Source organism: Trypanosoma theileri, assembly GCF_002087225.1.
Source record: "Trypanosoma theileri isolate Edinburgh chromosome Unknown TM35_Tth_9_V1, whole genome shotgun sequence".
Taxonomy (NCBI): Eukaryota; Euglenozoa; class Kinetoplastea; order Trypanosomatida; family Trypanosomatidae; genus Trypanosoma; species Trypanosoma theileri.
In genome coordinates, this window is record NW_021639851.1 from 339,927 (window position 1) to 366,134 (window position 26,208).

At 40.3% G+C, this 26,208-nt stretch overlaps 10 protein-coding genes across 10 annotated transcripts; all 10 read left to right on the forward strand.

Moving 5' to 3' along the window:
* Position 1: 1 nt before the first annotated feature.
* Positions 2-733, forward strand: TM35_000092400 (uncharacterized protein; the record flags this gene model as incomplete). The annotated part of the gene is made up of 1 exon (XM_029024479.1): positions 2-733. A coding segment is annotated over one exon (732 nt), but the record flags the coding sequence as incomplete, so codon positions are not given.
* Positions 734-1,228: 495 nt separating this feature from the next.
* On the forward strand, positions 1,229-2,260 carry TM35_000092410 (uncharacterized protein; the record flags this gene model as incomplete). Its single annotated transcript, XM_029024480.1, has 1 exon — positions 1,229-2,260. The coding sequence occupies one exon, from the start codon at positions 1,229-1,231 to the stop codon at positions 2,258-2,260; it is 1,032 nt and encodes a 343-aa protein (XP_028884257.1).
* Positions 2,261-2,646: 386 nt separating this feature from the next.
* On the forward strand, positions 2,647-6,753 carry TM35_000092420 (putative lipase domain protein; the record flags this gene model as incomplete). Its single annotated transcript, XM_029024481.1, has 1 exon — positions 2,647-6,753. The coding sequence occupies one exon, from the start codon at positions 2,647-2,649 to the stop codon at positions 6,751-6,753; it is 4,107 nt and encodes a 1,368-aa protein (XP_028884258.1).
* A 634-nt stretch (positions 6,754-7,387) lies between these two features.
* On the forward strand, positions 7,388-11,152 carry TM35_000092430 (putative lipase domain protein; the record flags this gene model as incomplete). The annotated part of the gene is made up of 1 exon (XM_029024482.1): positions 7,388-11,152. The coding sequence occupies one exon, from the start codon at positions 7,388-7,390 to the stop codon at positions 11,150-11,152; it is 3,765 nt and encodes a 1,254-aa protein (XP_028884259.1).
* Positions 11,153-11,853: 701 nt separating this feature from the next.
* Positions 11,854-12,279, forward strand: TM35_000092440 (uncharacterized protein; the record flags this gene model as incomplete). The annotated part of the gene is made up of 1 exon (XM_029024483.1): positions 11,854-12,279. One exon carries the CDS (start codon positions 11,854-11,856, stop codon positions 12,277-12,279), a length of 426 nt encoding a protein of 141 aa, XP_028884260.1.
* A 727-nt stretch (positions 12,280-13,006) lies between these two features.
* Positions 13,007-13,960, forward strand: TM35_000092450 (uncharacterized protein; the record flags this gene model as incomplete). Its single annotated transcript, XM_029024484.1, has 1 exon — positions 13,007-13,960. One exon carries the CDS (start codon positions 13,007-13,009, stop codon positions 13,958-13,960), a length of 954 nt encoding a protein of 317 aa, XP_028884261.1.
* A 1,595-nt stretch (positions 13,961-15,555) lies between these two features.
* On the forward strand, positions 15,556-17,442 carry TM35_000092460 (putative carnitine/choline acetyltransferase; the record flags this gene model as incomplete). Its single annotated transcript, XM_029024485.1, has 1 exon — positions 15,556-17,442. The coding sequence occupies one exon, from the start codon at positions 15,556-15,558 to the stop codon at positions 17,440-17,442; it is 1,887 nt and encodes a 628-aa protein (XP_028884262.1).
* A 1,624-nt stretch (positions 17,443-19,066) lies between these two features.
* Positions 19,067-20,317, forward strand: TM35_000092470 (uncharacterized protein; the record flags this gene model as incomplete). Its single annotated transcript, XM_029024486.1, has 1 exon — positions 19,067-20,317. One exon carries the CDS (start codon positions 19,067-19,069, stop codon positions 20,315-20,317), a length of 1,251 nt encoding a protein of 416 aa, XP_028884263.1.
* Positions 20,318-21,211: 894 nt separating this feature from the next.
* TM35_000092480 (serine/threonine protein kinase) lies at positions 21,212-22,564 on the forward strand (the record flags this gene model as incomplete). Its single annotated transcript, XM_029024487.1, has 1 exon — positions 21,212-22,564. One exon carries the CDS (start codon positions 21,212-21,214, stop codon positions 22,562-22,564), a length of 1,353 nt encoding a protein of 450 aa, XP_028884264.1.
* Positions 22,565-23,846: 1,282 nt separating this feature from the next.
* On the forward strand, positions 23,847-25,097 carry TM35_000092490 (putative RNA-binding protein; the record flags this gene model as incomplete). The annotated part of the gene is made up of 1 exon (XM_029024488.1): positions 23,847-25,097. One exon carries the CDS (start codon positions 23,847-23,849, stop codon positions 25,095-25,097), a length of 1,251 nt encoding a protein of 416 aa, XP_028884265.1.
* Positions 25,098-26,208: the final 1,111 nt, after the last annotated feature.

Consider the following 26,208-nt stretch of genomic DNA (forward strand, 5'->3'; position numbering starts at 1 on the left):
GTCATCTCACCCGGGAAGTGGAATGCCAGCAGCAGGACCACCACCACCACCCGGTCTTCCGAAGTTTCCACCTCAAAGAATGAGTGGTGACGTGTCATCTATGAGGAGTTCTCTCGCTTCTTCCCATGGTCCTCCTATTTCTGCCCCTTCTCATACTGCAAGGCCTGGTTCAATATCTGGCGAGTCCTCACTTTCGCATGGAAAAGAGGTATCAAGGAGTGCGAATAGTAGCATAGCTGAGGCTACGAGAGGTGTTAACTCCAAACCAGAGGGTTCTAAGGATTTAGAGGAGTCTAATCCTAAACAGTTGCAGGCACCCAAGCAATCTCGGGGACGTTCGACAACAGTACAGGAGAGACGTCAACCATCGACTCGTTCTCGATCATTGGAAGCTATTGCTAATTTTATATTCCGTCGTGGACGAAGCCAGGATCCAAAGAATGATGAAGCAAAACAGATGATTATCGACACTGAGAAACCGCCAAAGTTTGACCCTGTTACAGGTCGTTACCTCTTTGAGGAGACTGAGGAAGAGAAAAAAGCGGCTGAGATGGTCCGTGCAGGACCACCCAAACCATCATCTATGAAAATGAAGGGTCCAGCCCCTTCTACTGGAGGTAGTAGTGGGCCACAATCAATGCTGCGCCCGCCAAGTGGTCCTACGGGAATGCTGCGTGCCAGTAGCAATGGGCCACCGCGAGCACAGTATGTGGATATGTTTAATACTACTTAAATTGGAGAAAAGAAGGGAGATAATGAGATCTCCAAGGGCTCGTAATATAGTCTCTCTTTTTCTTCTTCTTTCCCTTTGTGCGTAGGGTGAAAGCGTGTCAGTAAGAAAAAAAAAAATAGAACGAAAAAGATTTTCTGTACGGACTTGTAACTGTCTTAAAAAGAATTGTCTCGGACAATTACTTTTGAAAACACCAAGTAAAGAAAAGTATTATTGCCCGAACATCATGTTTGAATTATCTTTTTTTTTTTCTTTTTTTTTACTCTTCTACAATTTATTGGGTAGATATTATTCGATTTCTTTTTTTGTTTCTTTCCTTGGGTTTCATTTATGCGTATGATTTCCTTTTTTTTTTCACCCTCTTATTTTTTTTTTATTTTTTATTTATGTAGGGCCGGCCCCCCTCCCCCCTTCCTCACCCACCTTTTCCCTTCAGATAGACAATACAGGTTAACGTTATTCGTTCTTCTGCATCCATCGAAGAAAAAAAGTCCTATGACTGAAAGTACCGACATTCATGGTGAGTTTAGGTTTTTTCCATGCTGTGGTGAGTCGATGCCCTACTCCATGACGCACTCTTGTAAGCGAACCCTTCTTTCATTTAATATAGATAATGTGTATAATGCAAGAAACTCTTATACCTGTTTGGGATCCTTATCACCGTCCCCTGTACGCGGCAGCACCCATTTTTCTACATCTGTAGATTGTTTTTGTCAGAGCACAGAGAAAGGAATTTCTCCCTCGATATCTGCAGGGGAGTTTTCAAAGAAAGTGGTGTCTTCTAGAAATTCTAATGGTATCATAAGGAGAAATGAGAGTGAAGGTAAGGATGAGAGTAATATGAGTTGCCCTCCAAGACGATCTTCTCATGATTCAATACAAACTGTGGTGAAAACAGTTTTTCCAGAAATTTCTCTTCCTGAGAGTAATAATGGCTTTGATGTGTGTAAGGAAGATCTAAAGGGATTAGCGTCGTCGCGTGACTTTTCGTATTTCAATTATCCTTCTTCAGGAAAACATTGCTTCAGTATGACTAATAAGACTTCCAAAGGAGGTGACGAAGAAAAAAAAAGAGTCGATGCTTGGATAAAACCACTTCAGGAAATGAGTGTCGACGTGGAACGTTTGAGAAGTAGACAAGAACAACTTGAAAAAAGACATTCTGAGTTTAATACTTTCTTGCAACAAAAAAAAAGAAAATATGGTAATAATATACTAGAACGTAATTATTTAGACGATAGTGATACCTATGGTAATAAATGTGTTGATAAACCCTCTCCATATGAGGGTAAAACTGCCGATACTGACCCTAATACTAATAGATCAATCTTTGGTGATGGGCAGAACTCTTCTTATTTATCACCATCCTTGACGTCCTCTTCCTCTTGTTCCTCCTCCTCCTCCTCCTCAGTTTCCTACGTGGAGATTCTTGCGAACCCAACACTGGGGAAAAAATGTTTTGAAGATGTATCTGTAAGGAGAAATAAAGGTTTTAAATCTCATTTCTTCACATTGTGTACAAATTAGTTCTCTTTCTCTTGTAATCAACGTTGTCTTTTATTTATGTATAATTAATTTTATATTTTGTCGTTATATATATATGGGAAGCATTTGTTAACTCAAGATTGTAGCGCTTCTGTGACGGAGGAAAAAAAAAAAAAAAAGAAAAAAAAAACGAACAACGACGAAACTTTTCTTTTCTTGAGTTTATGGTTTGACTTTCACTTTGGTGTAAAATTTTACTAAATATATATATTTTCTTCCCCATTGTTCATATGCTGTTTGGAAGAAATCATCCCATACTTCTTTTATCATCCTTCCCATATACACATGTACATAAGCATTCCTCCTTATTTTTCTTTTTCTTTTGAAGATAGTGTGAAGTCAAAAAAAATAATAAAAAGAAAAACGAAATGGAGTGTACTGGAAGAGAGAGAGCGAACTCACTCACAGTGCCGCTTTGCCCTTCCACAAGTGAGGCCGCTGAGAATAAACCAGCGAGGGAATTGTACAGATTACCGTATAGCGCCCCGGGAACCCCACGGAAGAAACGATGTGAGGATCATTGTTTTGGTACTGAAGTATTGGTTTACAATAAGTGTCCCAAACGTTTAGTGGCTGAATTGCAAATTGAGACAATTTCAACGGGTTGTGCGAGGGCGTTTTTGTATTCATGGTATGCTGTTCTTATTTTAGCATTGGCTTTTCAGTCTTTTCTCTCGTTACAGTGGAAAATGACTAATATATGTGGAGCTGCAGAAGAGAATCTGTATCACTTGGATTCTTGGAAAAGTCCTTGTGTTCAGAAGTATTATCATTCATCTGGTTTTATTAATTGGCCAGAATATGCAGTGGGCTCACAACTTTATGCAGTACCTAAAGTGCTATTAGATGGTTCTGCAATAGATAAAGAGAAACAAATTGAAGAAGTAGAAGATGATGTTGTTAATAATAATAATTATAATAATAATAGTGATACGCCGCCTCGTTTCTTGTATAATCTTCGTTGGGTTGGTACAGGTCACCGAACTGTATTGAATGTACAACTCAACCGTTTTGTAAGGGTAGTATTAAGTATGGCTTCTCCCCAGGAAAACTTACCAGACGGTTTACAATGGAAATGGTATCCTCTTAGGGTTGCCCTTGAAGAATCACCGATATCTCCAGATGATAACAGTAGTAGTGACTCTTCTTCTTCTTCGTATTCTTATTCTTCTGATTGGAGTAGTGAGAGTAATAGTGGTGGGAGAGGAGAATCTGGTTCAGTGCCTGCCACTACTTTTCTTTACAATACCAGTACTCTTTGTCTTCGTTCGAGTCCACGTTGCTCCTCTGTAGTATTACCAAAAAATGTTGCTGTAGCTGCAAATGGTTCTAAAATAACATTAACTATATTTGGTGTAGAAGGGGAATTAGGAAATGTTTCTTCTTTTTCTGCTGTTGGAATTGTATTTCAGCGAGCCTCATACACTATAGGAACTATCGCATGTCGTTATACCTTTCTACTGTTCTCTATACTACATCTCATTCGCTTCGTTTATCGAAAGAGATACTCAAAGACACTATATGAACAGTATTGGATGATGTTACTACATCTTGCTCTTTACCTTTATCTTGATCCAGTCTTCGCTGCTGGCATTTATGATACTAGTGGGAATACAGTATATCGATTCTTTGAATTTCGTATCCCAACTTACTTTGCTGCATTTTTAAGTTGTTTTATATTTGCACTTATTGTGATATCAATTGACTGGTCTGAAGATGATGATATGGAAGATTTACAACCTGAAGAACGACAAGGACTGCTAGTAGATCATACAAACCATTCTCCAGCTGATGGAACACCTCCATCTTCTGCATTACAAGGGCATGTCAATGGTTGCTCGGATAATCCATCATCATCATCATCATTAATTAAAGAAAAGGAAAAACAACAACAACAACAACAACAACAACAACAACATCCAATGAATAATGAAGAAGATCGTTCCTTCTTGACAAGAGAAGTTTCATGTTGTGGATCATTTGAAACCTCAAGAGGGGTTCGGCCTATTTATGCAACTCGTGGTAATATTCCATTATGGGCGAAAATGTCTATGGTGAATTATTTAGTGGCTGTATTATGCCTTGATATTGTCCAAGCTTATATAAAAGGATGGGATTGGGGAGCAGAGGAGGGTTGTACAGATTTTGCCTGTTTGTATATTCAATATTTAATGTATGGTGTTATGCTTCTCTTTATGGTGACTTGTTGTGTATTACTTGTTTGGCTTCACCGTAATCTTGGTAAACGTCCTTACTTGGAAACACGACCACAACAATTGGCTTGTAGAGTTTTTATCTTTGTCTTCTCTACCGCATTGATTTATTTTGTGGTCCAGGTGATTCTTATAGCCCTTTTATATCCTCAAATTACGGGTGTGGTTTCTTATCAACCCTTTACACAGATCTCTCCTGTTATTGTATCTACATTCTTTGTAAATCACATGACTTTTGTGTACACAACGACGGTGGCTTCTCGTCGAGTGCCCATACGGCCGGATAACCCGCGATGGCGGCATGTTTTCTGGTCAAGTGAATGGTATCGCTGGCTAGAATTGCATGGTGGTATACTTTACATTTTTCACAACGAACGACAAGAGAGAAATTTTATTTGGTTACAAAATGAAAAGAAAATTAGTGCAATGAAGAAAAATTCCAACATGAAAGGGAATGGTGGTGGTGGTAGTAGTAGTAGGAATGGGTTTCGGCTTGAAAAGGGAAAAGGTATGAATGATCTTCATATAAAGGAAGATGACAGTAATAGTATTACATCTACCAATGGAGTAGTATGTGATGGTAAGTTAGCTCATCCCTCAAATGAGTTTGAAGGTAGTCGTAATAATAATAATAATAATAATAATAATAATAATAATAATAATAATAATAAAGAACCATCCTCTGAGGATTACAATAGTGAAGAGGAGGAGGAGAAGAGTGAGTATGATGATGATGACATTGTTAATGTAAACAACACTCCAGAAATGACACAATCTTCACATGGAGCAGTGAGAATAAAAAATGAATTGTTAAACTTTCTACAAAAAGCAGAACGACATTTAATTGATCGACCTGCCACTATTATTGAACGTCTTGAAGAGGCACTTGTGGATCCATTACAATCTTTATTAGTACGTGGTTGTGGAAGAATGCCTTTTTTTAACTTGGAGACGGCAATTGATTGTCTAAACTTATCATGGGAGGCTTATGTAGCGGTTGAAGATAATGTTAGTGGGGAATTATCGCCTAATAATAATAAAGATAATAATAATAATAATAATAATAATAATAATAATAATAATAATAATAATATAAATTACCCATTAAGATATGTTTCACAGAAGTTATATTCTGTGGTGACTTATTGCGCCCCTTGCTGTCCATGTCTAAACGATGATGATGATGATAGTAATAATGATGATAAAGATGTGGATGAGACTACCATTACGAGTACAACGAATACAACAAATCATTATAATCATAGTAATAGTGATGTGACTGGAGAGTATAATAAAGATAAGAAACTAGATAAGAAAGAAGTTTCATCTCTAGTATCATCATCCCCAACCAAACAAATAATCCCAGCGCCACCAACACCAACAGTAGCACCATCCAAACCAAAGTTGAAAATGAATACAGAACAATATGGATATAATCAAGTGGCAGTATTTCAAGGACGAGATGTACAGGTGGTGATAACTGTAATGGATACAACACTTCCCTGTCATCGCCGTAAACTCCCTCGTCTCGTTATTGCTTTTAGAGGAACAGATAATATTTCTAATGCTCGTGAAGATTTGCGTTTCCGTCAACGCACTTGGCGAGAAGTGGACACTCACCGTCAATGGGGTCTTGGACAAAAGGCTAAAGTTCATACTGGATTCCTCAATATATGGATCTCTCTTAAGGAAGCCGTCTTGCGTACATTAAAAGCCTACATACAAGCACATCCTAATGTTTTGTTTAGTATTTTCTGTACGGGTCATAGTTTAGGTGGGGCTCTTGCGTGTCTTTGTGCATATAGTGTGCGGCGTATGCTGCGAATTCTAAAGTATCCTCTCACTGAAGTAACGGTGTATACATTTGGACAACCACCGCTGGGAAACAAGACATTTCAGGTTGCATATGATAAATCTATTCCACGTACCTTTCGTGTGGTGAATGAAAGTGATGCGGTGTCTTTAATCGGCATGTATGGCTCTCATGTTGGTATTGAAGTGGATATTGATCGTAATGGGAATTATATTTGTAAGCCAATGTTTATTGAACGCCTCTTTCGCCCCACACAAGGGAAAGGATTTGCAGTGACCAATCACACACTCGCTGCTTATGCTGTTTCTCTGAATGCGGTGGCTTTGCGGAACTCAGGAGGAGCCTGCAAAGTACGCTGTCTAGAGGCGTATGTACACAATAAAACTCCACCAACTACAGTAGATCCACCTCCATTAACAGAATTACCGCCAAAATTGCCCTCAACTTAATCGGCCACATTGCACTTTCTTTTCTTTTTTTTTTTCTTTTTTTTTTTGTATTTACTGCATTTTGTTCGTTTATTATATTGCACTAATGTTTAGTGTCATTACTGTCATTTTTGATAACTCCTTTTCTTTTTTTTTTTTTTTTTTCTTATTGGGTACAAAGATAAACTGTTTTTTTTTTTTCGTTGTTAATATTGAGTGAGTATTATAGATACAGTTTATTGGTGTATTTTGTTTTTCTTTCTCATCCCCTTTTTTTTCTGATGTGATGAGGTTTGACTGGTGGTGAGAAAAGTTGGGCTGTAGCAACCCTGCTGCTATTCAATTCCCTAATGCCTCACAATTTCACAAGTGAATGTTATTTACTTATTAATTTATATCTTGTTCATTATAACTATTATATTATATCTCTTTTTCTACTCTCTCTTTTTATTTTTATTTTTTTTTCTTTTTGGGGCGGGTGCAAACACAGTAGGAGAGGGTAAAAGACCTCTCTTGTATAGAATACGAGTAAAGTGTGGTGGATTGTGTGAGTGTGTGTGAGTATCTCTATTAGTTTCAATTTGCCTTTATTATTTATATCCATTCTATATATATATATATATATATATATATAATAAATTAGATCACCTTGATTATGTCTAATGCACACGACTATGCACAGGAGCTAAAGCCGCAAATACAGTCAAGACGTACACAGTCTTCCGTTACATTTACATCTGTAGGGATGCCGGAGAGTAATGGGAGAGATGCCGAGACGAGGAGTGAAGCACTCTTCTCATTACCACCACCACCACCACCACCACCACCAGTAATAACAGCAAATGATGAGTGGAATCCATCCAGTACTACTAATCATAAACGTACAAGGAATCATAAAAAAAGAAAAGAAGAAGAAGAAGAACACAAAAGAAAACATTTCACTATTCCAAGAGCACCACCACGTAATTTGCGTTTACGCGGGGATGCTACTCAATCCATTGGGAACGTAAATGAAAATCGAATTGGGGGATCTGGAATTGCGGGATCTGGTATAGATCAGACCCTATTAAAAGAACCTCCAGAACTTCAAATTGAAGTTATTTCACCATTTGTTGCCAAATTTATATTATATATGTGGTATGCTTTATTAATAGCGGCTGTAGTTGTAGAATGTATTGGTTCTCTCTCATGGGGATTAGCGAATATTTGCGGTGAAGATATTCACGATTTGCGAAACTACGATCAATGGACAAGTCCATGTATTTCAGAAAAAGTATTAAATGATACCACCGGTTTATATAGTATTGTTTGGGAAGGAGGACCCTATGGTAGAGATTTTGATGATCGATTAGTGCGTTTTCCCAATCTTGTGATTAGTTTCGCATCTCCTGATAATTGGGGAGAAACCATTGAAAATCTGCAGGTGTTTAACTTGGAAGCTCATATCCCGGGATCTCTGAATTTTGATCGCGTAACGGCATTACCACTCACAATAACATGTGGGAGATCTTCAGAACGTTGTGATAATGCGGAGCTTCCACCAACCGTTGTTTTGAATACCACAGATATTCAAAAGATGTCTTTAAAACTTCTTAATATCCCTGCCACCTTAGAACATGGAGTAAATAATTCATCTATAGGGATTTTATATGAGAAGCGTCCATATGGATTGGGATCTTTAGTTTGGCGATACGTATTTTTGTTTCTGTCATTTCTACATTTGGTTCGCTTTATTGTTTATTTAAAATTTACCAATACACTCTATGAACAGACTTGGGTTATTGTATTACAGTTAGCACTCTTTTGGTATCTTAATCCTCTTTCTGTTGTAAAGGTTCTTTCGACTCGACCTTCATTGGTGTTAGAGTTTCTGGAATACCGTTTTCCAACATGGTTTATGGCTGTTACGGTTGGTTTTATGTTTGCTGCTATTACAGCATCAATGTCATGGATTCCATCTTCTGCTGAAGAGAGAGAAGCTGCAAAGAATCTAAGAAGTTTTAAAGGGATAAAGGCTTTTTTACTTTTAAGCCGTAGTATATTTGATCCACCTATTTGGACAAAGATGATATCCATAATGTTTATTCTCATTATTGTGGCATTAGATATAGCTGATATGGCTTGGCGAAATGAAGTTTTTATGCCTAGAGCAGGTGCTCGTTCAAGTGCTATTCTCTTTAGTATCATTAGTATTCTTTTCTTTGGAGCTGTTGTTTGTTGTATGTTACTCTTCCACTTAAATAGTAATCTTGGTCAAAAATCATACTTGGACTCTCGTCCACAACAACTTGCCTGTCGTGTATTTATTATTGTTTTTGTGGCGGCCATTCTTTTTTACGTATTTCAAATCACTATGTTTTTCACCCGCTACGCCACTATTCCAGGAATGGCGGCAACACAACCGTTAATGCAACTCCCAGCGGTGATGGTGGCAACCTTTCTTGTGAACATCATGACACTCGTCTACACAACACACAACCGAAGTTCTCTGGTGCCTGTGAACCCGCGGGATCAGCGATGGAAGTATATGGTGTGGCCAAACACGTGGTATCGTTGGCTTTCTCGCCATGGTGGGAGTATGTATATTTTTCACACGGAAGAGGAAGAATTAACGTTTAATTGGAATCAATACGCTTTTCGTATGCGGCAATATATGGCTAAAAATAAAAGAAAAGTTCCAGGAAGAGCACGTCATGTGCGTTCGGCATCTCAGGAAGTGACGTCTTCTCCACCGTTTCAAACTCGAGGGGCTATTCCAAATACGGATACAAATGCAGAAAGAAATAATAATAGTTTTAATTTGACTGCACGACAAAATGCGTCTTTTATTACTTCTGGTCAATATGAAGATACGGCCGTTTTAAATATGGACAGAACCTGTACGTTTTTCCTTCCTGAACAAACTCGTCGTAATGGCGTAAGTTCTGCCCGTCCTAGTCCTCGAAATTTCTCTTTTTCTTTAGACTGTGGGACGGAAGATAACACAAGTGCCCTTTTTTGTCATCCTTCGGATTTACAACACAGTTTGGTGGTGAATTCGCAAGAGCCAGCGGCCAATACACAAGTGGTTGTACCTTCTCACTTTTCAGATTATATGCGTTTGCAGGACTCTATCAGACGACAACCGATAGACGCTGGAGAATCACCGCAAAGTGCTCCGAATAATGTAGAATCTCCAATGGGTCATACAACCAGAGATTCTGATGGTGAGAGAATGGCAATTCTAATGCGTGCATTGGGGCTTGCGAGGAAAAAACTAAATTCACTCATGAGAACAGCAGAACGAACATTTATTTCGGGACCTGTTCATGCCTTTGAACACATGGAGACAGCCTTCTTAGATACCGCTTTGCGTCCCTTTCTAGACCGTGAGTATCTTCCTTTCTTTAATCTTGAAACTGCGATTGACTGCTTTAACTTGTCTTGGGAAGCCTATGGTGCTTCTCAGATGATGATGAGAAGAATGAGACGAATGGAACCAATGAATATATTTGGATTATGTTGTGGGTGTTGCAGTCCATCCTCTTCTTCTTCTTCATCTTCTTCGGAGACGGAATTTGATACCATGCCTCCTCCTCCTACAGATGATAGTGGGAACCATGTTAATACGAATATTCCACAACCTATTAATGTGGAACGATATGGTTATCGTCTTCGATTAGTTATGGAAGCATTAGATGTACAAGTGGTAATATCATCCTGGGACGGTTCGAATAAAGAAGGAGAACATAAAGCTCCACGTATTGTGATTGCTTTTCGTGGTACGGCAAATGTAAGAAATGCAAGACAAGATTTACGTTTACGTCGTGAGGTGTGGGATGAAATGCCAAAGGAAGACACCAAAACATTTAGACCTCTATGGGGAAGAGGAAAACCAACTGTACATGTTGGATTCCTTTCTATTTGGAAAGCACATCGTCAATCTATTCATGATGCCGTATGGGAATTTCTCTCTTCTAATCCTTCCACAGTCTATCGTATTTACTGTACTGGTCATAGTTTAGGTGGGGCCCTCGCGAGTCTTTGTGCATATAGTTTGCGCAAAATGTTAGTTGAAAAAAAATATCCCCTTCCTGAAGTAACGGTGTATACATTTGGACAACCACCGCTGGGGAACAAGGCATTTCAGGTTGCATATAATAAAGCTATACCACGTACCTTTCGTGTTGTGAATGAAAGTGATGCGGTTGCTTTGATAGAATTTTATGGTTCTCATATTGGAGTTGAAGTGGATATTGATCGTAATGGGAACTATATTTGCAAGCCAACATACATGGAACGACTTTTCCGTCCTGTGAAAGGGAAAGGTTCTGCCGTTGAAAACCACCTTATGGGAAATTACTCGGCGTCTTTGAATGCTATTGCGAGAGGAACGAAGTGTCCTACCACAGCCTATGAGGAAAACACCTCGGAACTGTGATTATTATCATGGGAGCTGGTAACAGTGTATCCGCGTAAGGAGCCTTAACTAATGAGATACACCAAGTTTGCCAATATATATATATATACTGTGAGAAATAAAATTGGAATTTATGCAGAATGGGGCTTAAGGCGTTTTATGTAGTTGAATGCCTTAAAATTTATAAGGCAGAGAAGCGAAGTGATTGCTGACTTTCGTAATTCGTTTGCTGTTATCTGCATCATGAACATTTTTTTTTTTTCGTTCTTTGGTCATTCTCTTTATCATTTTCTTATATGCTTTTTTCTTCTTTTGATCCATCTTTTTTTTTTTTTTCTTCAAGTCTTCTTTTTATTATTAAACGTGCCGTACTCTCTCATTTTTTTTTCTTCTCTTTTTCTCATGATTCACTTTAATTCGTTTGTTTTTCTTTATTTATTGCTACTTTTCCCCTTTTTCTCTTTTTTTTTTTCTACACACACACACACACACACACACACACACACACGGCGATTGTAGGGAAATAAATAAAGAAAAAAAAAAACAAAAAAAAAGCAAAGGGGAAAAACCAGTGACAGATCAAGCAATCTATAAACTGCGAAAGGGTAATAGTAACCCGGGGAGAACGTGAGAAAAAGAAGAAGAAAGAAAAAGAAGCGTATAGCAAACAGTGTGTACAAAACAACACCCGTTATATTCTCTTGTATTAATCAATAGAGAGAATGAGCAACACTCGCAAGGTAGAATCATCCTCACCCACAGCCACAGCAGGGAAAGATGGGAAAGGGGCTACTCCGCATGAAATTCTGCAAATCGCCCGATTCGCCCTGGAGCCGCCCAAGGCAGATGAAGTGTGGTCGAGTTGGTACAGGGAGTCGGAGGATCAATTTGTCGACTTTCAGTCCTTTGGCCTCATGGAAGGCACAGCGACGATACCGGGAGCCTCCGCCAGTAATCTCAGCGCCAGCATCGCCCCCCGCAGCAGCTCCCACCGCACGCTGAGCGCCAGGCGCATAAGTGGACAGTTTGAAGAAGAAGTGATGAAGTCGTGGGATGAGGATTGGGAGGACGAGGACGTGGAGGACACATTTGATGCGATCATGGGACAGATCGTACGCTACCAGGCCTCGAAGGCCGCCGCCGCGTAGGGGAGAGCGCGCGTTGCAAAAAAAAAAAAAAAGAAGAAACAAAAAACAAATCAAACAGGCAAAAAAAAAGGAAAAGAAGAGAAAACGGATGATGGCGGGAGGAACAAGAAAAAGAAACGAAATGAAAAAAAGGAAAATAAAGAACAGGAAGGGGGAGCCTGGCAATGGAAAAAAAAAAAACAGAGAAATGTAGTGAAACCACATGGATTCTTCTTGATAGGGACTCATATTTCTGAGTCTCTCTCCATGTGTGTGTGAGTGTATATGTATGTGTATTTGAGTATGTGTGCAAGTGAAGATGAGACTAAATCTGACAAGGTATTGCCCCTCCTTTTTTTTTCTTTTTTTTTTTTTTGATCTTTTCTTCCCTCGCTGTTACGGAAAGTGAAAAAGTGAAAGAAAAGAAAAAAAAAAAGATGGAAAGAAATGCAGTGATGACTGAGCGCTTTATTTGCCTTTTTTGTTTATTTGAGGATTGATGTGTGATACGAGTCTGGGAATATTATTTCCTTTTTGTTATTCTTCTTTTTTTTTTTTGGATGTTTTTCTCTCATTCTTTTTTCTTTTTTCTTCATGTAATGATATTACCTGAACGCGTAAGTGTGTGTGTGTGTTTTTATTTCTCTTTTCTACTTATTTTCTTTTCTTTACATTACTTCCTTTTTCCCCCCTTTCTTCTGATTTCCACCCATTCCTCCCCTGGTTAGAGGGATAGAGGGAGGGCTCTATGTGGGCTAAAACAATCCTGCGGCTCTGTGCGCACGGCGGCAGTGCCGTTGGGACCGCCGGTCCGTCGTGGATGACGGCCGCCGCGTGGGCGAGTCTCGGCGACGAGTTCGCGGGCGTCGCGGAGTCGAAATTCCTGCGGCCCGCCCCCGCCGCGTTTCTGTCGCCGCGCGCCACCACAGACGTTGTCCCCGCGGAGGCGCTGCTGCATGAAATGGTGCTAGAGTCGGAGGAGCGCTATCGCGGCATAGATGTGCGGGATCCAACATCGATGGCGGTGTATGAGGGGGAGCGGCCGCGGTGGATGACGCTCGGCAGTCAAGTGCGGGCCGTCTCGGAGTTTATCTCTGGACATCTCTGTCATCACATCTCATTGCAAGAGTGGAAGGCACTCTTTGATCTTCAGTACGCAGAGATGGATTTGACATATTGGCTTTATGTACTCCATGTACACATGGTAAGTCGACGAGCTACAAGTATTCCAATTGATAAATTTAATCGCCGACGTGAGGTACTAGAAGAAATTCTGCTTACTATGTTTGATAGTTGGGCTGCCACTTCAGAAGATATTATGGGTCGACCACCACTTAATAAGATTCGTTTCTACATTAAAGACATGTACTACGTTACGGCGGTAAACTTTGAAGAAGCACTTTTACATGATGGTCCAGGAGCTGATTTAATGCTACTTGGATTCTTAATGAAATTTTGTCCTCTTCCTCGACCTGAAGATGTCCCACTCTACACTTACTACTCATTAGTTCATTACATTCGATTCCATACGGCATTACTGGATCGTATTCCTGATGAATCTATCGCAAAGGGAAATTTTAATTTTCTTTCACCCACAGATCCTCGCGTTTTTGAACGATATGACAGTGTTGCACTTGATAATATTATCCGCTCATGGACTGTGGAAGGCAGCGATGGTGAAGCGGAAGAAACGACAAAATGAATGGAAGTGCCTCAGAAAAGAAAACAAAAAAAAAAAAATGAGGTGCAACGGAGAGTTGGCTGGACAGAACCATGCAAGCATGAAAAGGGCGTGTAAGGGAAAAGGAAAGGAGGCGAAGAAAAAGAAGAGGGAGAAGGAGAAGAGACAAAGTCTCTTGGTGCGAGTGTGTTTTTGTGTATCTGTGTGTCTGTATGTCTGTTTGTAAAGAGATGGAAGGAAAAAAAAAAAGAAGAAAAAAGGATGTTGATTTGAGTCTCTGCGTCTCTCCTCTTGTCTATCTGTTTTTTTTTATTATCTCTTTCTCTCTCTGCATGTATGTGAGATGGTTAGATAGGTAGATAGAGAGATAAAGAGAGGGAGAGGGAGAGAGAGAAATACAAGGGGAGGGTCTGTGTATTTGCCTTGTGTGTCAAATTGTTTCCTTCTTTGCTGTTTTTTTTTGCAGCTGCGGCAGTAAAATCTAAGTGTTATTGATGAGGGGTGTGAGGGCATGTAAGAGAAAAAAAAAAAAGAAAAGTGGAAGTGCTTCTCACTTTGTATGTTTTCAAGTTCTTATCATAAGTACTATATGCTTACTCTCTTTCTTTTTTTTTTCTTTCTTTCTCTCTCCTGTACTTGGGTATATATATATATATATTAGAAGCTTTCGCAAGGATCATGTACCTGTAAGCGACCATCTATATAGTATGAATGGATTGGGGCGATAACCTTGTGTAGAGAAAATATAAATGTACATTTACGTATATTCCACGTTGTTAAACGATACATCTCCGTAATGACTTTTACTCTTATCATTGCAGGCGAAATCAAGCGGGATAGTAATGACGCCCGCCTTGTTTTTTTTTTTTGACCTTTCTGTGTATATCATTTTCTCTTGTACATTAAATTGAAATAATGAATAAGACTTTCTTGAAAGGTTCATCCGTTTAAATCGGACTGGTGTGAAACCCCATATGCCTTAGCACATATGGGATCTAATAAATATGGATATTACGAATTCTGCCTTGTTTTGATGTGCAGATTTTCGTTCTCTTATGGGCGGTTTTGTGATGATAAGGAAAAAGGAGTGTAAGTACTACCAGTTGATTGATTCTTCTGATAGCTTTTGTAGTAAGATGGATTATTGTTTTTTTTTTTATTCTTTGTTTTTTTTTAAGCATATGTTTTCTTTATTTGATGAGCTGCTTATTACACTATATATATACATATATATATATATTTGGGTTGATTTCTTTATTATTGTTATTGTTATTATTATTATTATTCCCTTTTCACTTCTTTAGCAACTTCTGACCCAATCAGGAAGCATAATCTATTACAATAAAAGGTTCAGAATAAAAGAAAACGAAAAGTACCGTCTTTGTTTTCTTTTATTTCTATCTTTGTTTTTTATTATTTTATTTATTTGTTTGTTTTTGACGTTTTCTTGCTTAATCAGCGTCAACAACAACATTTGGTAGCCCAGGAAGAAAGAAAAGAAGAAAAAAAAAAAGAAAGAAGAGGAAAAAGAAAGAAAGAAAGAAAAAGAAAAAAAAAAAAAAAAACACAGCGAAAAGGGAATTATTATTATTATTAGGCATAATCCACAACTAAAGATGTGTCTCCGTCCGAGTCGTGGAACCATGAGGCGTGTCTTGGCGAAGGATCTCGCCTCCAACGTGCTGAAACTACCACGACTGCCCATTCCACCACTTGAGAAGACTGCAGATCGTTATCGCGCCAGCATTGTGCCACTGAAACCAGCGGACACCGTAAAGGCACACTTGCAGAAACTCGATATGTTTGTCAGCAGCTCCGGTAAAGAACTACAGAAGGCACTTGTGGATGCCGATAAGGCGGCAGAGGCGAAGGGTGGGTATCCATATTCGTATATTGAGCCTATTTGGGATGCTATGTATTTGAATAACCGAGCTCCATTGCCGGTCAATACGAATCCAGGAATACTTGCTAAAAACATTAAGCATGCAGGTGATACACAAGCAGGAGTTGCAGCCGCCGTTGTGTATAATATTGCTAAATGGATACAACGTGTGATAAAGGAGGGATTAGAAGTAGGTGAATTAAAACAAGATGTATCACCCGTGCTTCGACAGTTTGGTGCCTCACTAATACCAGGAGAAAGTAAAGATGAATTTCTTACAACTCCACCTGAAAAATTACGTCATGTTATTATACTACATGATGGACACCTCTACGCTTTACGTGTTTTTGATGAACAACAAGTTCCTATTGAACGAGCGGTTATTCAACGCTCTATTGAGTATATTCTTTCCGTAACTCCTGATCTTGATAATACAACACCTGTCTCAGTACTCACCGCAGGAGGTCGTCAAACATGGGCACACGCCTATGCTGAATTGGTGAAAACTCCAGAAAATGCGGAAATTTTAAAAAAAGTACAGGAAGGTATTCTTGTGGTATGTCTTGATACACGCAAATGGGGAGATGATGATAAACTTAAAAATGCGGCCATGTTACATGGAGATAAAGAGGAGGCGGAAAACAGATGGTATGATAAACACCAAATCATCATTTCAGCTGATGGTCAATTCGCATTTAACTTTGAGCACGCTGGCAGTGATGGTGTGCAGTGGGTACGATGGGTTTCGGATGTTCTCGGCGAACTAGAAGGGGCAAACGCAAGTGCTGCAACCGCAACGGCAACTGCAACGGCTGCTTCTATTGATGCCAAAGAAGTCACTTCTCTGGTGGAACCACTCCGGGTAACATTTGGCAAAGCGTTTGCGACTCACATTCGAAGTGCACGTGCGGAAGTGCAGGAGTTAATTGGTAGAACGGCTCTAGAAGCCTTGCATCTGCCTTTTGGTAAAAAACAACTGAAACTCGCTGGTGTGAGTCCTGACGCGTTTGTGCAGATGTGCTTTCACGTGGCTTTCCACAAGTGTCGTAATAAACTCGCCCCCACGTATGAAGCCGCCTCCACCTCTCAGTTCTTCCACGGCCGCACAGAGACGATTCGGTCCGCAACGCAGGAGATGCTCGCACTCGCGGAGGCTGTCAACAAGGGCGCACGCGATGTGAATGCGGCCGCGGCGTTAAATGAAACGGAGCGGGCGGGACTTGTGGGACTCGCGAAGGCCGCCTCGGAGCGTCACGTGACACTTGCGAATGCCGCCGTTAATGGAGAAGGTGTGGACAGACACTTAACTGCATTGCGTCAATTGGCTCTAGACTGCAAGGATGGCGCCGCCCTTAATTTCTTTGAGGATGATGTGTACAAGACATGTACCCGCTGGCTGCTCAGCACGAGCAATGTGTCTAATGCATGGATCAATCGATTTGCTTTTGGTCCTGTTACGCCTAATGGGTACGGCTTGGGTTATGTTATAGATGAGAATGAGGTGCGCATTATGCTTTCCGCATTCACCAGCAGCCCATCAACAAACGTTGGGGATCTGAAGGCCGCGCTTGAATGTGCCGCAATGAGTTTGTTCCATTTACTCGATGGGGCTAAGAAATAAGGAAGAGGTGGAAAGAAAGAAGGAGAGAAAATACAAAGTATATATAAAAAAAAAGGAGTAAAGTGGAAGAGAGAGTGAGGGAACTATTTAAACAAAAAAAAAAAAAGACTAGAATGGGATTTGTGTGTGCGTGTGGTAATACACGGCAGTCACACACACACAAATACAAGTGTATATAATGTTTGTATACCCATTCGTATATGTCATATTACGTCACATCGAATAATCACACGTTTGACAACGAGATCCATATTCATATATATATATATATATATGAATATGGGAGAGAGAGAGAGAGAGAGAGAGAGAAAAAAAAAAAAAAGGGAGGTAATTCGAGGGTAGTCCTGTCAAAGATAGCGAGAATGGGAAGAGGGATGATGAAAGAAAAGAAGAAGGCTTAACATTCATGATAAATAGTCCATTGATGTGTGGCTTTCATAGCGTTTTTCAAAGGGGGGGAAAAAAAAGGGAAAACAATGAATTAAACAAACAAAAAGAAAAGGAAGGCAAGGCAAACAGTGTTGCAGAGAAGCGGGAAGGGGAAATGGCGAACAATCAAACATGAAGTTCTCTCTGCGGTGAGGGGTTGGGGAGAGCGAGATTTTTTTTTTTTTTTTCACTTTACTATTATCTCTCTCTTAATGATTAAGAGAAGCAAAAAAAAAAAAAAAAGACAGGTACCCATCAGAGATGGAGATAGCTGGTATGACTTGGGCCAAGACACCCACATCCACACAGAACCGGCACGCTTAAAAATGGTTGTTGTATACATTGACTACAAGAAATAAATAGTAGTCAGAAGGATTTCTAGTAGAACTCTAGCTGCCATGTGTATGGACGTCTTGTGTATGGTCTATGTCTCTCTCTCTCTTTTTTTTTATCTTTCTCTCATACATCCATGCATACACGCACAGAGAGAGAAAGAGAAAAAAAAAAAAAAAACGCAAATGCGCATTCCCCTCCCCTTCTTTTTTTTCTTTCTGTCTTTCCCTGTTTGTGATTCTGTGTGGGAGTAGTGGATGGGGAAAGTGTTTCTTGGGATCGTCTCTAGTTATTTCACTTGCTTTTATCCTGCTTTGCTTCACAGATGCCAAGTTCGTTTCTTCTCACTGCTACAGTTCCAAGTATTGGTATTGGAATTTTTTTTTTTTCCCCATTCATTCTCTTTTCCACTTGTGATTATTGTTTCTTCTTGATTTTTCTTTCATTCTTTGAATATAAATATATATGTTTTTTTTTTTATTTAGCTTATAATCTTTTTTTTTTATTTCTACTTCTTTTTTCTTTTAATTTTGAAGGGAGTGTGAGTCTAGTAGGTCCTAGTTGTTAGAAGGAAGAGGGGGCCTCATTCTTTTTTCTTTTCACCTTTCCTTATTTCTTTCCTTCCCAGTCTCGGGTAGACAATTACTGCAAAGGCGGAAAGTGTACGTCTCTGTGTGTAAGTAAGTGTGGGAATCCCTACTACTAATATTTCATTCTTTACCTCAGTAGCGGCACATTTACATCTACATATATATACATATACTGTTACGTACATCAATTCACACATATACACACGCTTTATTTATTTATTTATTTATTTATCTATTTATCTCTCTTTCTCTGTGTGTGTCTCTTGTCGTGGATGTCAACTCCCTCATCGAGTGTAGCGAGTGCGCAGCAGCGTATTCTCGCGAGTCTTTCACTCTCTGGCGAGGAAGCGGTGCCATTCGCTTCACTGCAGCGAGATCTCGCACTCGACCAACGCCTGGCTGCAGATGCACTGCGGGGACTGATGGAAACAGGCAAAGTTGTACTGCGGCGCAGCACCAATGCCAATGGTAGCAATAGCGTATATGTGGCGCTTGCGAATAGTATGCCGGAGGGTCCCTCGTTGGTGTTGGACGCCATTCGTGCGAGTGGAAACAGTGGTATTGATCAGCCCACACTATGTAGTAAGATACGCCTTCCTAAAACTGAGATTATTAAAGCATTGCAAATGCTAGTAGCACAGAAACGGATTAAAGAGAGACGATGTCTTTCCAATCGTGCAAAACGTATTTATTTATTGTTTGAATTTGAACCAAGTGATGAAGTAACGGGTGGATCATTTTACGGTGGTGGGGATTCTCGCGAAATGGATGTGTGGTTTGTGGATGAAATGCGCAGACGTGCGGTCGCACTGGTAGCACAGCTTCACTCCGTCTCACTAGAGCAAATCACACAACACCTACAGGAATCCCACGGCAACAGCGGGATGGGAGATATTCCATCTAGTGCCTCAACTGGTCATTTAAATACAAATCATCCCAATACTAATATTAATAATACTGCTGCTGCTGCTGGTGGTGGAGGAGGAGGAGGAGGTGCGGTGGTTATTACGGCACTTCCCAATGGCTCCACTATCACCTCCGCAAGTGGTAGTAAGAGCTGCAACAAGCGTATCTCCCAGCGGGATGCACAGATATTAGTGCAGACATTAGTGCTGGACGGCATTCTGGACTGCGTCTCGCCCTCTCCCGGCGCCCCGGGCGAATATCAACTGGCAACGGGGAGAAATGTCCTTCGACACTTCACCGCCACCACAGCCGGCGTGGGCAGTAGAACCTCAACAGGAGCAACGGCCGCAACCACAACCGGCACAACCACCACAGCGGCATCCACCACCACAGCAGGAATGGGAACAAGAATAATGGATGATGGACGTGATGCACATATGGATTTTATTTCTAATGGAATATGGTCTCCTGCGCCTGTTTCGCAAGCGAGTGCGTGGGCAATGCCTGCAGTGGGACTGCCGTGTTTGGGGTGTGCACAGTTGCCGGTGTGCTCTGCAAATGGCATTGGTGTCTTGAACCCCCGCAACTGCGCCTATCTTAACGAATGGTTGAGTTGAACCGAATGATTTTTTTTTTTTTTCTTTTTTTTCTTTTTCCCTTTTGGTGGAGGGAGAGTGGGCAGCCAGAGGGGAAAAGAGAAAAGAGAAAAAAAAAAGAAGAAGGAAGAAGAGGAGAAAAAAAAAAAAAAGAAAAAAAAGGGTTGCACTCTGTTCACATTAGGAGATAACAGATACTCAAACGTGTCACCAGTATGCCGTTTTTGCTGCTGTCGTCTTAATGACCCAATAATGAACACTTTATCTACATGTTAAAACCCTTAAAAAGAAGGAAAAAAAAAAACTTTTTTGTTTGTTTTCTACACATGAACGTACACGTACTATCTTCCTCTTTCTTTCTCTTCCGGTGAGTATGTGTGTTTGTATTTGTGAGTTTTCTTCTCGCACCTGCCTCCTCCTGTTTTTTTTTTTTTTTTCTCTCTCTCTCTCTCTCTCCACTAACTGTTATAGAAACTTTTCAGTTTCTATTTTTTTTTTTTTCTTTTCACACCTCTGTGTGATTAAAGGAAAAGGATTGATAGTGGCTTCCTGGTCGACTCTCGCTGTTGCCTTCAAGGGTGTGGAAACCGTTGACAGTGAGGACAGTAAACCATTACAATAATAAATAATAAAACAACAGAAAACAAAAACAAAAACAAAAAAAACCAAAACAAAGAATAAACCAAAACAAAACAAAACAAAAAAAAAAAAAAAACAAAAACAAAATATAAAAAAAAAAAAAAAAAAAAACAGAAACAGAATTTAAGAAAAAACCAAAACAAAAAAAAAAAAAAAAAAAAAACAGAAACAGAATTTAAGAAAAAAAGAAAAGTAATCCAGGAAATAAAGAACAGAAATCGGCAATAGAGAGGGTTTTTATTTATTTATTTATTTATTTATTTATTAAGACGACGAATGTGGGGTCATTGCCATGTTAACTCCCAAACATTAGCAAAAGCAGCAGCAACTCCGTTTATGTGTGTTCAACACATGACCTGGCGTCCGCAGACACACACACTTCAGCCATCGTCGCTCCTCTCTGAGCCGAACTCACAGTTATCATCGCAGGATGTGTCATTCACACAACAAACTCGCGCGGCATCACCGTCAGAGATGCTTTCACAGGAATCATTAGGGTCTCAACCGCAACAGCAAGTGCAACAGCGGCGAATGCAGGAACAGAAACAGGAAGAAGAACAAGAACGAAAGCAACAACTTATTATTCGACAGGAGGATATTCGTGATGAGGATTTTCAGCGACTAGAAATATTAGGTGATGGTTCATATTCAGTTGTTGTGGCTGCACGTCATTTACTTTCTCAACAAGTAGTAGCATTGAAAGAACTCTCTCGTAGACGTCTTCGCGATCTACACTTGGAGAAACAACTGGAATGGGAGATAAACGTTCATCGTAGACTTCGACACCCAAATGTCGTTCGTATGCTCAGTTACTATGTCACCCCGCAGAGTGTTGTGTTGGTGCTGGAGATGTGCCCACGCGGAACGTTATTGCAAAAACTAAAAGAAACGCCTGGTGGGTGTTTTGATGAACGTCGGGCCTCACGATATTTGCGGCAAGTCGCCCGGGCACTGGTCTATTTACATCAACACGGTATTGCCCACCGTGATTTAAAGTTGGAGAATGTTCTTCTCGATGGACGCGGGGTGGCACGTCTGGGGGACTTTGGCTGGAGTAAAGCCGTTGTGGATTCCACCCTGGCCGATCCAAACAACAACAACAACAACAACAAACACACCCCAAACAAATGTAGAATTCATCCAACTACTAATACTACTACTACTACTGACACTCAGCCTTCATCTGTGAATCCCCCGAATACACCACACCTCCACGGATGCCCCACTTCCAATTCCAATTCCACTAGTAGTGTGAGTCCGCAAGCCGCGGGGCGTGGGCGACTGACGGTCTGCGGCACACTCGACTATTTATCGCCTGAGATGCTCAGCGGCAGGCCGCACACATTCAAAACAGATGTCTGGTCACTCGGGGTAATGCTGGTGGAAATGCTCGCAGGCACTCCGCCCTTCTATCGCGAATCACAACGAGACACAATAGACGCCATCCGCGAGGCCGCACCGCAGTGGCACCGCGACGCCCAACTCACACCAGCGGCCCGCGAACTCATTCTCGCAATGCTCCGAAAGAACCCTGACGAGCGGCCGGAGATGGCGGAGGTGTTGCAGCATCCATGGACTCAACAACGGCATCTACAACAAGAACGTCGTAGAAGGCGGGAATGGGAGTGAATATGAGTGAGGTGTATGTATGTATGTATGTATGTAATCTGTGTAAAGGAAAGAAATGAAGAAACATTATAAAACAAAAGGAAAAAAAAGAATAACTACAGGGTTTTACGGTACATTTAATGTTTGTATGTGTGTTACTTTTATCTTCAGACTGTATAATATTAAAAAGATGTAAGAAAAATAAATAGTATATATATATGATTTGATTATGATGTATTGTTTTTAGATGCTTAGAAGATATAATACCTTTTCACGGCGGCAACCGAGTTCCTCTTTTTGCTGCTACTGTTTTTTTTTTTTCATTTTTTATTTTTCGCATTATTTGTTTTCTCGAATTCATGACCTTGGCGTCCGTGTTTATTATTATTATTATTATTATTATTATTATTATTATTATTATTATTATTATTATTATTTATTCGACGTCAGCAGCATACACATATGCGTATACATACATGTGCACACATAGACAGATTTATTTTTCTACATCAGGGGTGTGAAGAGCCGTGCGAGTACTGTAAAGCACCACTCAAAATTCCTTCCTTCTTTTTGGTTGGTTCACACGATTATTATTGTTGTTATGACCTTTTCCATTGGATAAAGGGTATGATGTGCATGTCATTCTCTCTCTCTTTTTATATATATATATATATATATATAGTTTACAGAGCGGAGGTTCACTTTTTTAAAACCCAATTTTTTCTGCTTCTCATTAGCAAAACCAGTGAATTTATCATTTTCTTTGGTTTCAAAGAAGAGAAAAGGGTGTTTTTGTTTTTCTTTTTGTTTGTTTGTTTTCATCTTATTCTTTACGGTATCTCTGCCGGCCATCACACGTATTACTGCTGCTGAGCAGTTTCACTCATTCTCTTCCTCTCCCTCCTTTCTATCTTTGTACACATACACAGCATGCATATCTAGGTATGCTTTTTGTTTAATGTGTTACTTTTGTAATTATAATGACCTTAATGGATAATATTTTTCCATATCCACTGGATCTTCACACTCTATACGCCTCTTTTTGCCCTGTTTTTTTTTTCCCATTTCACATACACTTTCTCTCTTTCTCTCTTTCTTTATCTGTCTCACACACCTATTTACGCTTGTTCAAACGTTTGATAATAATCGTGATAATATCAACAGTGTCTCTATTTTACGCAAAGTCTTTTATCTAGCTGAAAAAATAAATAAACAACCAGAACGCCGAATAAGAGTGCAAAGGAAAAAAAAAAAAAAACGAAGAGAATTTATTCTTATTCAACAACTCAAGGTAATATCAATAATGACCACAGCTCAGTCTATGACGGCCTGCACGCACCCCCACCAGAATTTTCCCGTATGTCCGGCACCTCTGTTTGATGATTATCTTTCAAGAACTGAGACAAGTTCTCAAGATGCCGTGGAGCCTATGGAGTCGATGCCGCAAAACCATCAACAACAGCAGGGAACTGAGGAAGAGAGTGGGCAGCAGCAAGAACAACTGGAGTATTCACAGCAACAGCAGGGAGAGCGCCCTAAGCGGAAGCGGTGTGTCCCGAAACTCTCAGAGAACAAACTCACACCCAACGCGGAGCAAAGCAGCACCAATCTCATTCTGCGCAAACTGCCCGCCCGTGCGGATGAAGCGGAAATCAAACGTGTCTTCGCCCCTTATGGTGAGATCCTCTCAGCGGCGGTGATGCGTAATATACACACCGGTGAGAACCTCGGCACGGCTTTTGTTCGCTACGCCACAACAGAACAGGCACGGGCCGCACTACTCGAGTGTCACGGCAAACGTGTTTTTGGCCGCACCATTTCTGTGCATTGGGCAAAGAAACAACACGATGACACGCCTGTTGGTGAGGCCCGCAAGAAGATCTTCAAACTGTTTGTGCGCAATATTCCACTTGATGTGACGGTGGACGAACTCACGGCGCTCTTCCGCCAGTACGGCCCAGTGAAGGAAATATCAATCCACAAAGACACCGCCGCTGTGGCGGACCGCCGGCTTGAGCGGCGCATTGCGTTTGTGGCGTATCTCGCCGAGGGAGCGGCGGAGCGGGCGGCGGAGTGTGTGCACAACACCCGTCCCTTTCCAAGCAGCGGCTCCATTCCACTCATGGTGAAACTCGCAGAAGATCATCAGCAGAAGCGTGCTGGCAACAAGATGCCGTCGCAAATCATCACCCCTGAGGTGACGTCGGCTGGCAGACGCAGCAGCATCAGCAGTAATAATGTGACTAACAGCAGCAGGAGCAGCAGCAGCTACAATATGTGCAGAGAAGACTCCCGGAGACATTTAGTGATGGGATCTGTATGTGCACAGGAGGGTGACCCCCTGCATTGCCAGTCTACCTTCTTACTTCCTCCGAATCTCATTTCTGCTGTTTTGAGTCAGGAGCGCCATAGCGTTGGGGCCGTCAGTACGCAAAGCAGTAGAAGCAGCAGCGACAATATCAACAATATCGCAGAGACACACGTGGGACGGCAGCGGTATATGCACAACCCGTACAATGCAGTCCATTCTCGAGTGTATATTGTTGCCGGTTGAGTGTCGTGTTTGGCAAGAAAGGGGGGAAATTCCTCGCCTACAGACTCTGCGTTGGGGAATGGGAAGGAAAATTAAAAAAATAAAATAAAAGAAAAAAGAACGAGAAAAAAAAAGTGAAGATAATGGCAAATGGACAAGGAAAATAGGGTAATATTGGCGAACTGAGTGAATTTTACTCCTCGTGATATTTTTTCTATTTCTCTTGTGTGTACATGCGTTAGGCGTGTGTACACTCCCCTTCCCTTCCCCCTCCCCCCTTTTTTTTTTATTTATTTCTTTCTCTAGCTTTACGAACTCCCTTCTCTATGTCGTGTTTTTTTATTTTTCTTTATTTTTCTTTTTTCTTGTATTATTGTGTATGGCATATTTTTACTCTTTTGGTTTGGCGCTTCCCTTCTCTTTGTGTTTTTTTTTTTTTTTTCTTCTTTGTTCACTGACGCTTGTGTGTCCGTTTTCAACCTTCCCGCCTTATGAAGAAATGAACGAATATGAGGAATAAATGGGGGTGGAAACGCACCAAGAAAAAAAAAAAAAAAAACCAAAATGTAATAAAAGAAAAAAAAGAAAAAATATATATACTGGTCAAAATATGGAGAAATCCAGGTTACGTCAAATAATAATGATAATAATGATAACTATTTAGCATACTGGTAGAAAGAAAAGAGGGAAAAAAAAAGGGAGCTGGTTTATATATATTTATCTTTCTCTCTGAAAAAAAAAAAGACCCTATGGTTGTTTGTTTTGGTTTTATCCTTTGGTTCTCTTTTCTTTATTATTTTTATTTTCCTGTTACAATTCCGCTTATGTCTAAATATGATTGCGTTCGTCCTGTGATGAGATTTCATTGCGGGCAAAAAAAAAAAAGATAAAGAAAAAAGGGGAAAAGAACGAAAAAGAGAGAAAAAAAAAGATAGAATAATAAGAATATATCAAATCCGAATAGAGGGAAAAGAGCAAATAAACAATTATTTGACAAATGACTCTGTAATAAGGATATATTTGTGCGTGCCTTTCCATGAAGAGATTTATATCTGTTTTTTTATTTTTATTTTTGGCATATTCAAGATATTCTTGTATTGCTTTTTTTTCTTCTTTATATATATATATATAT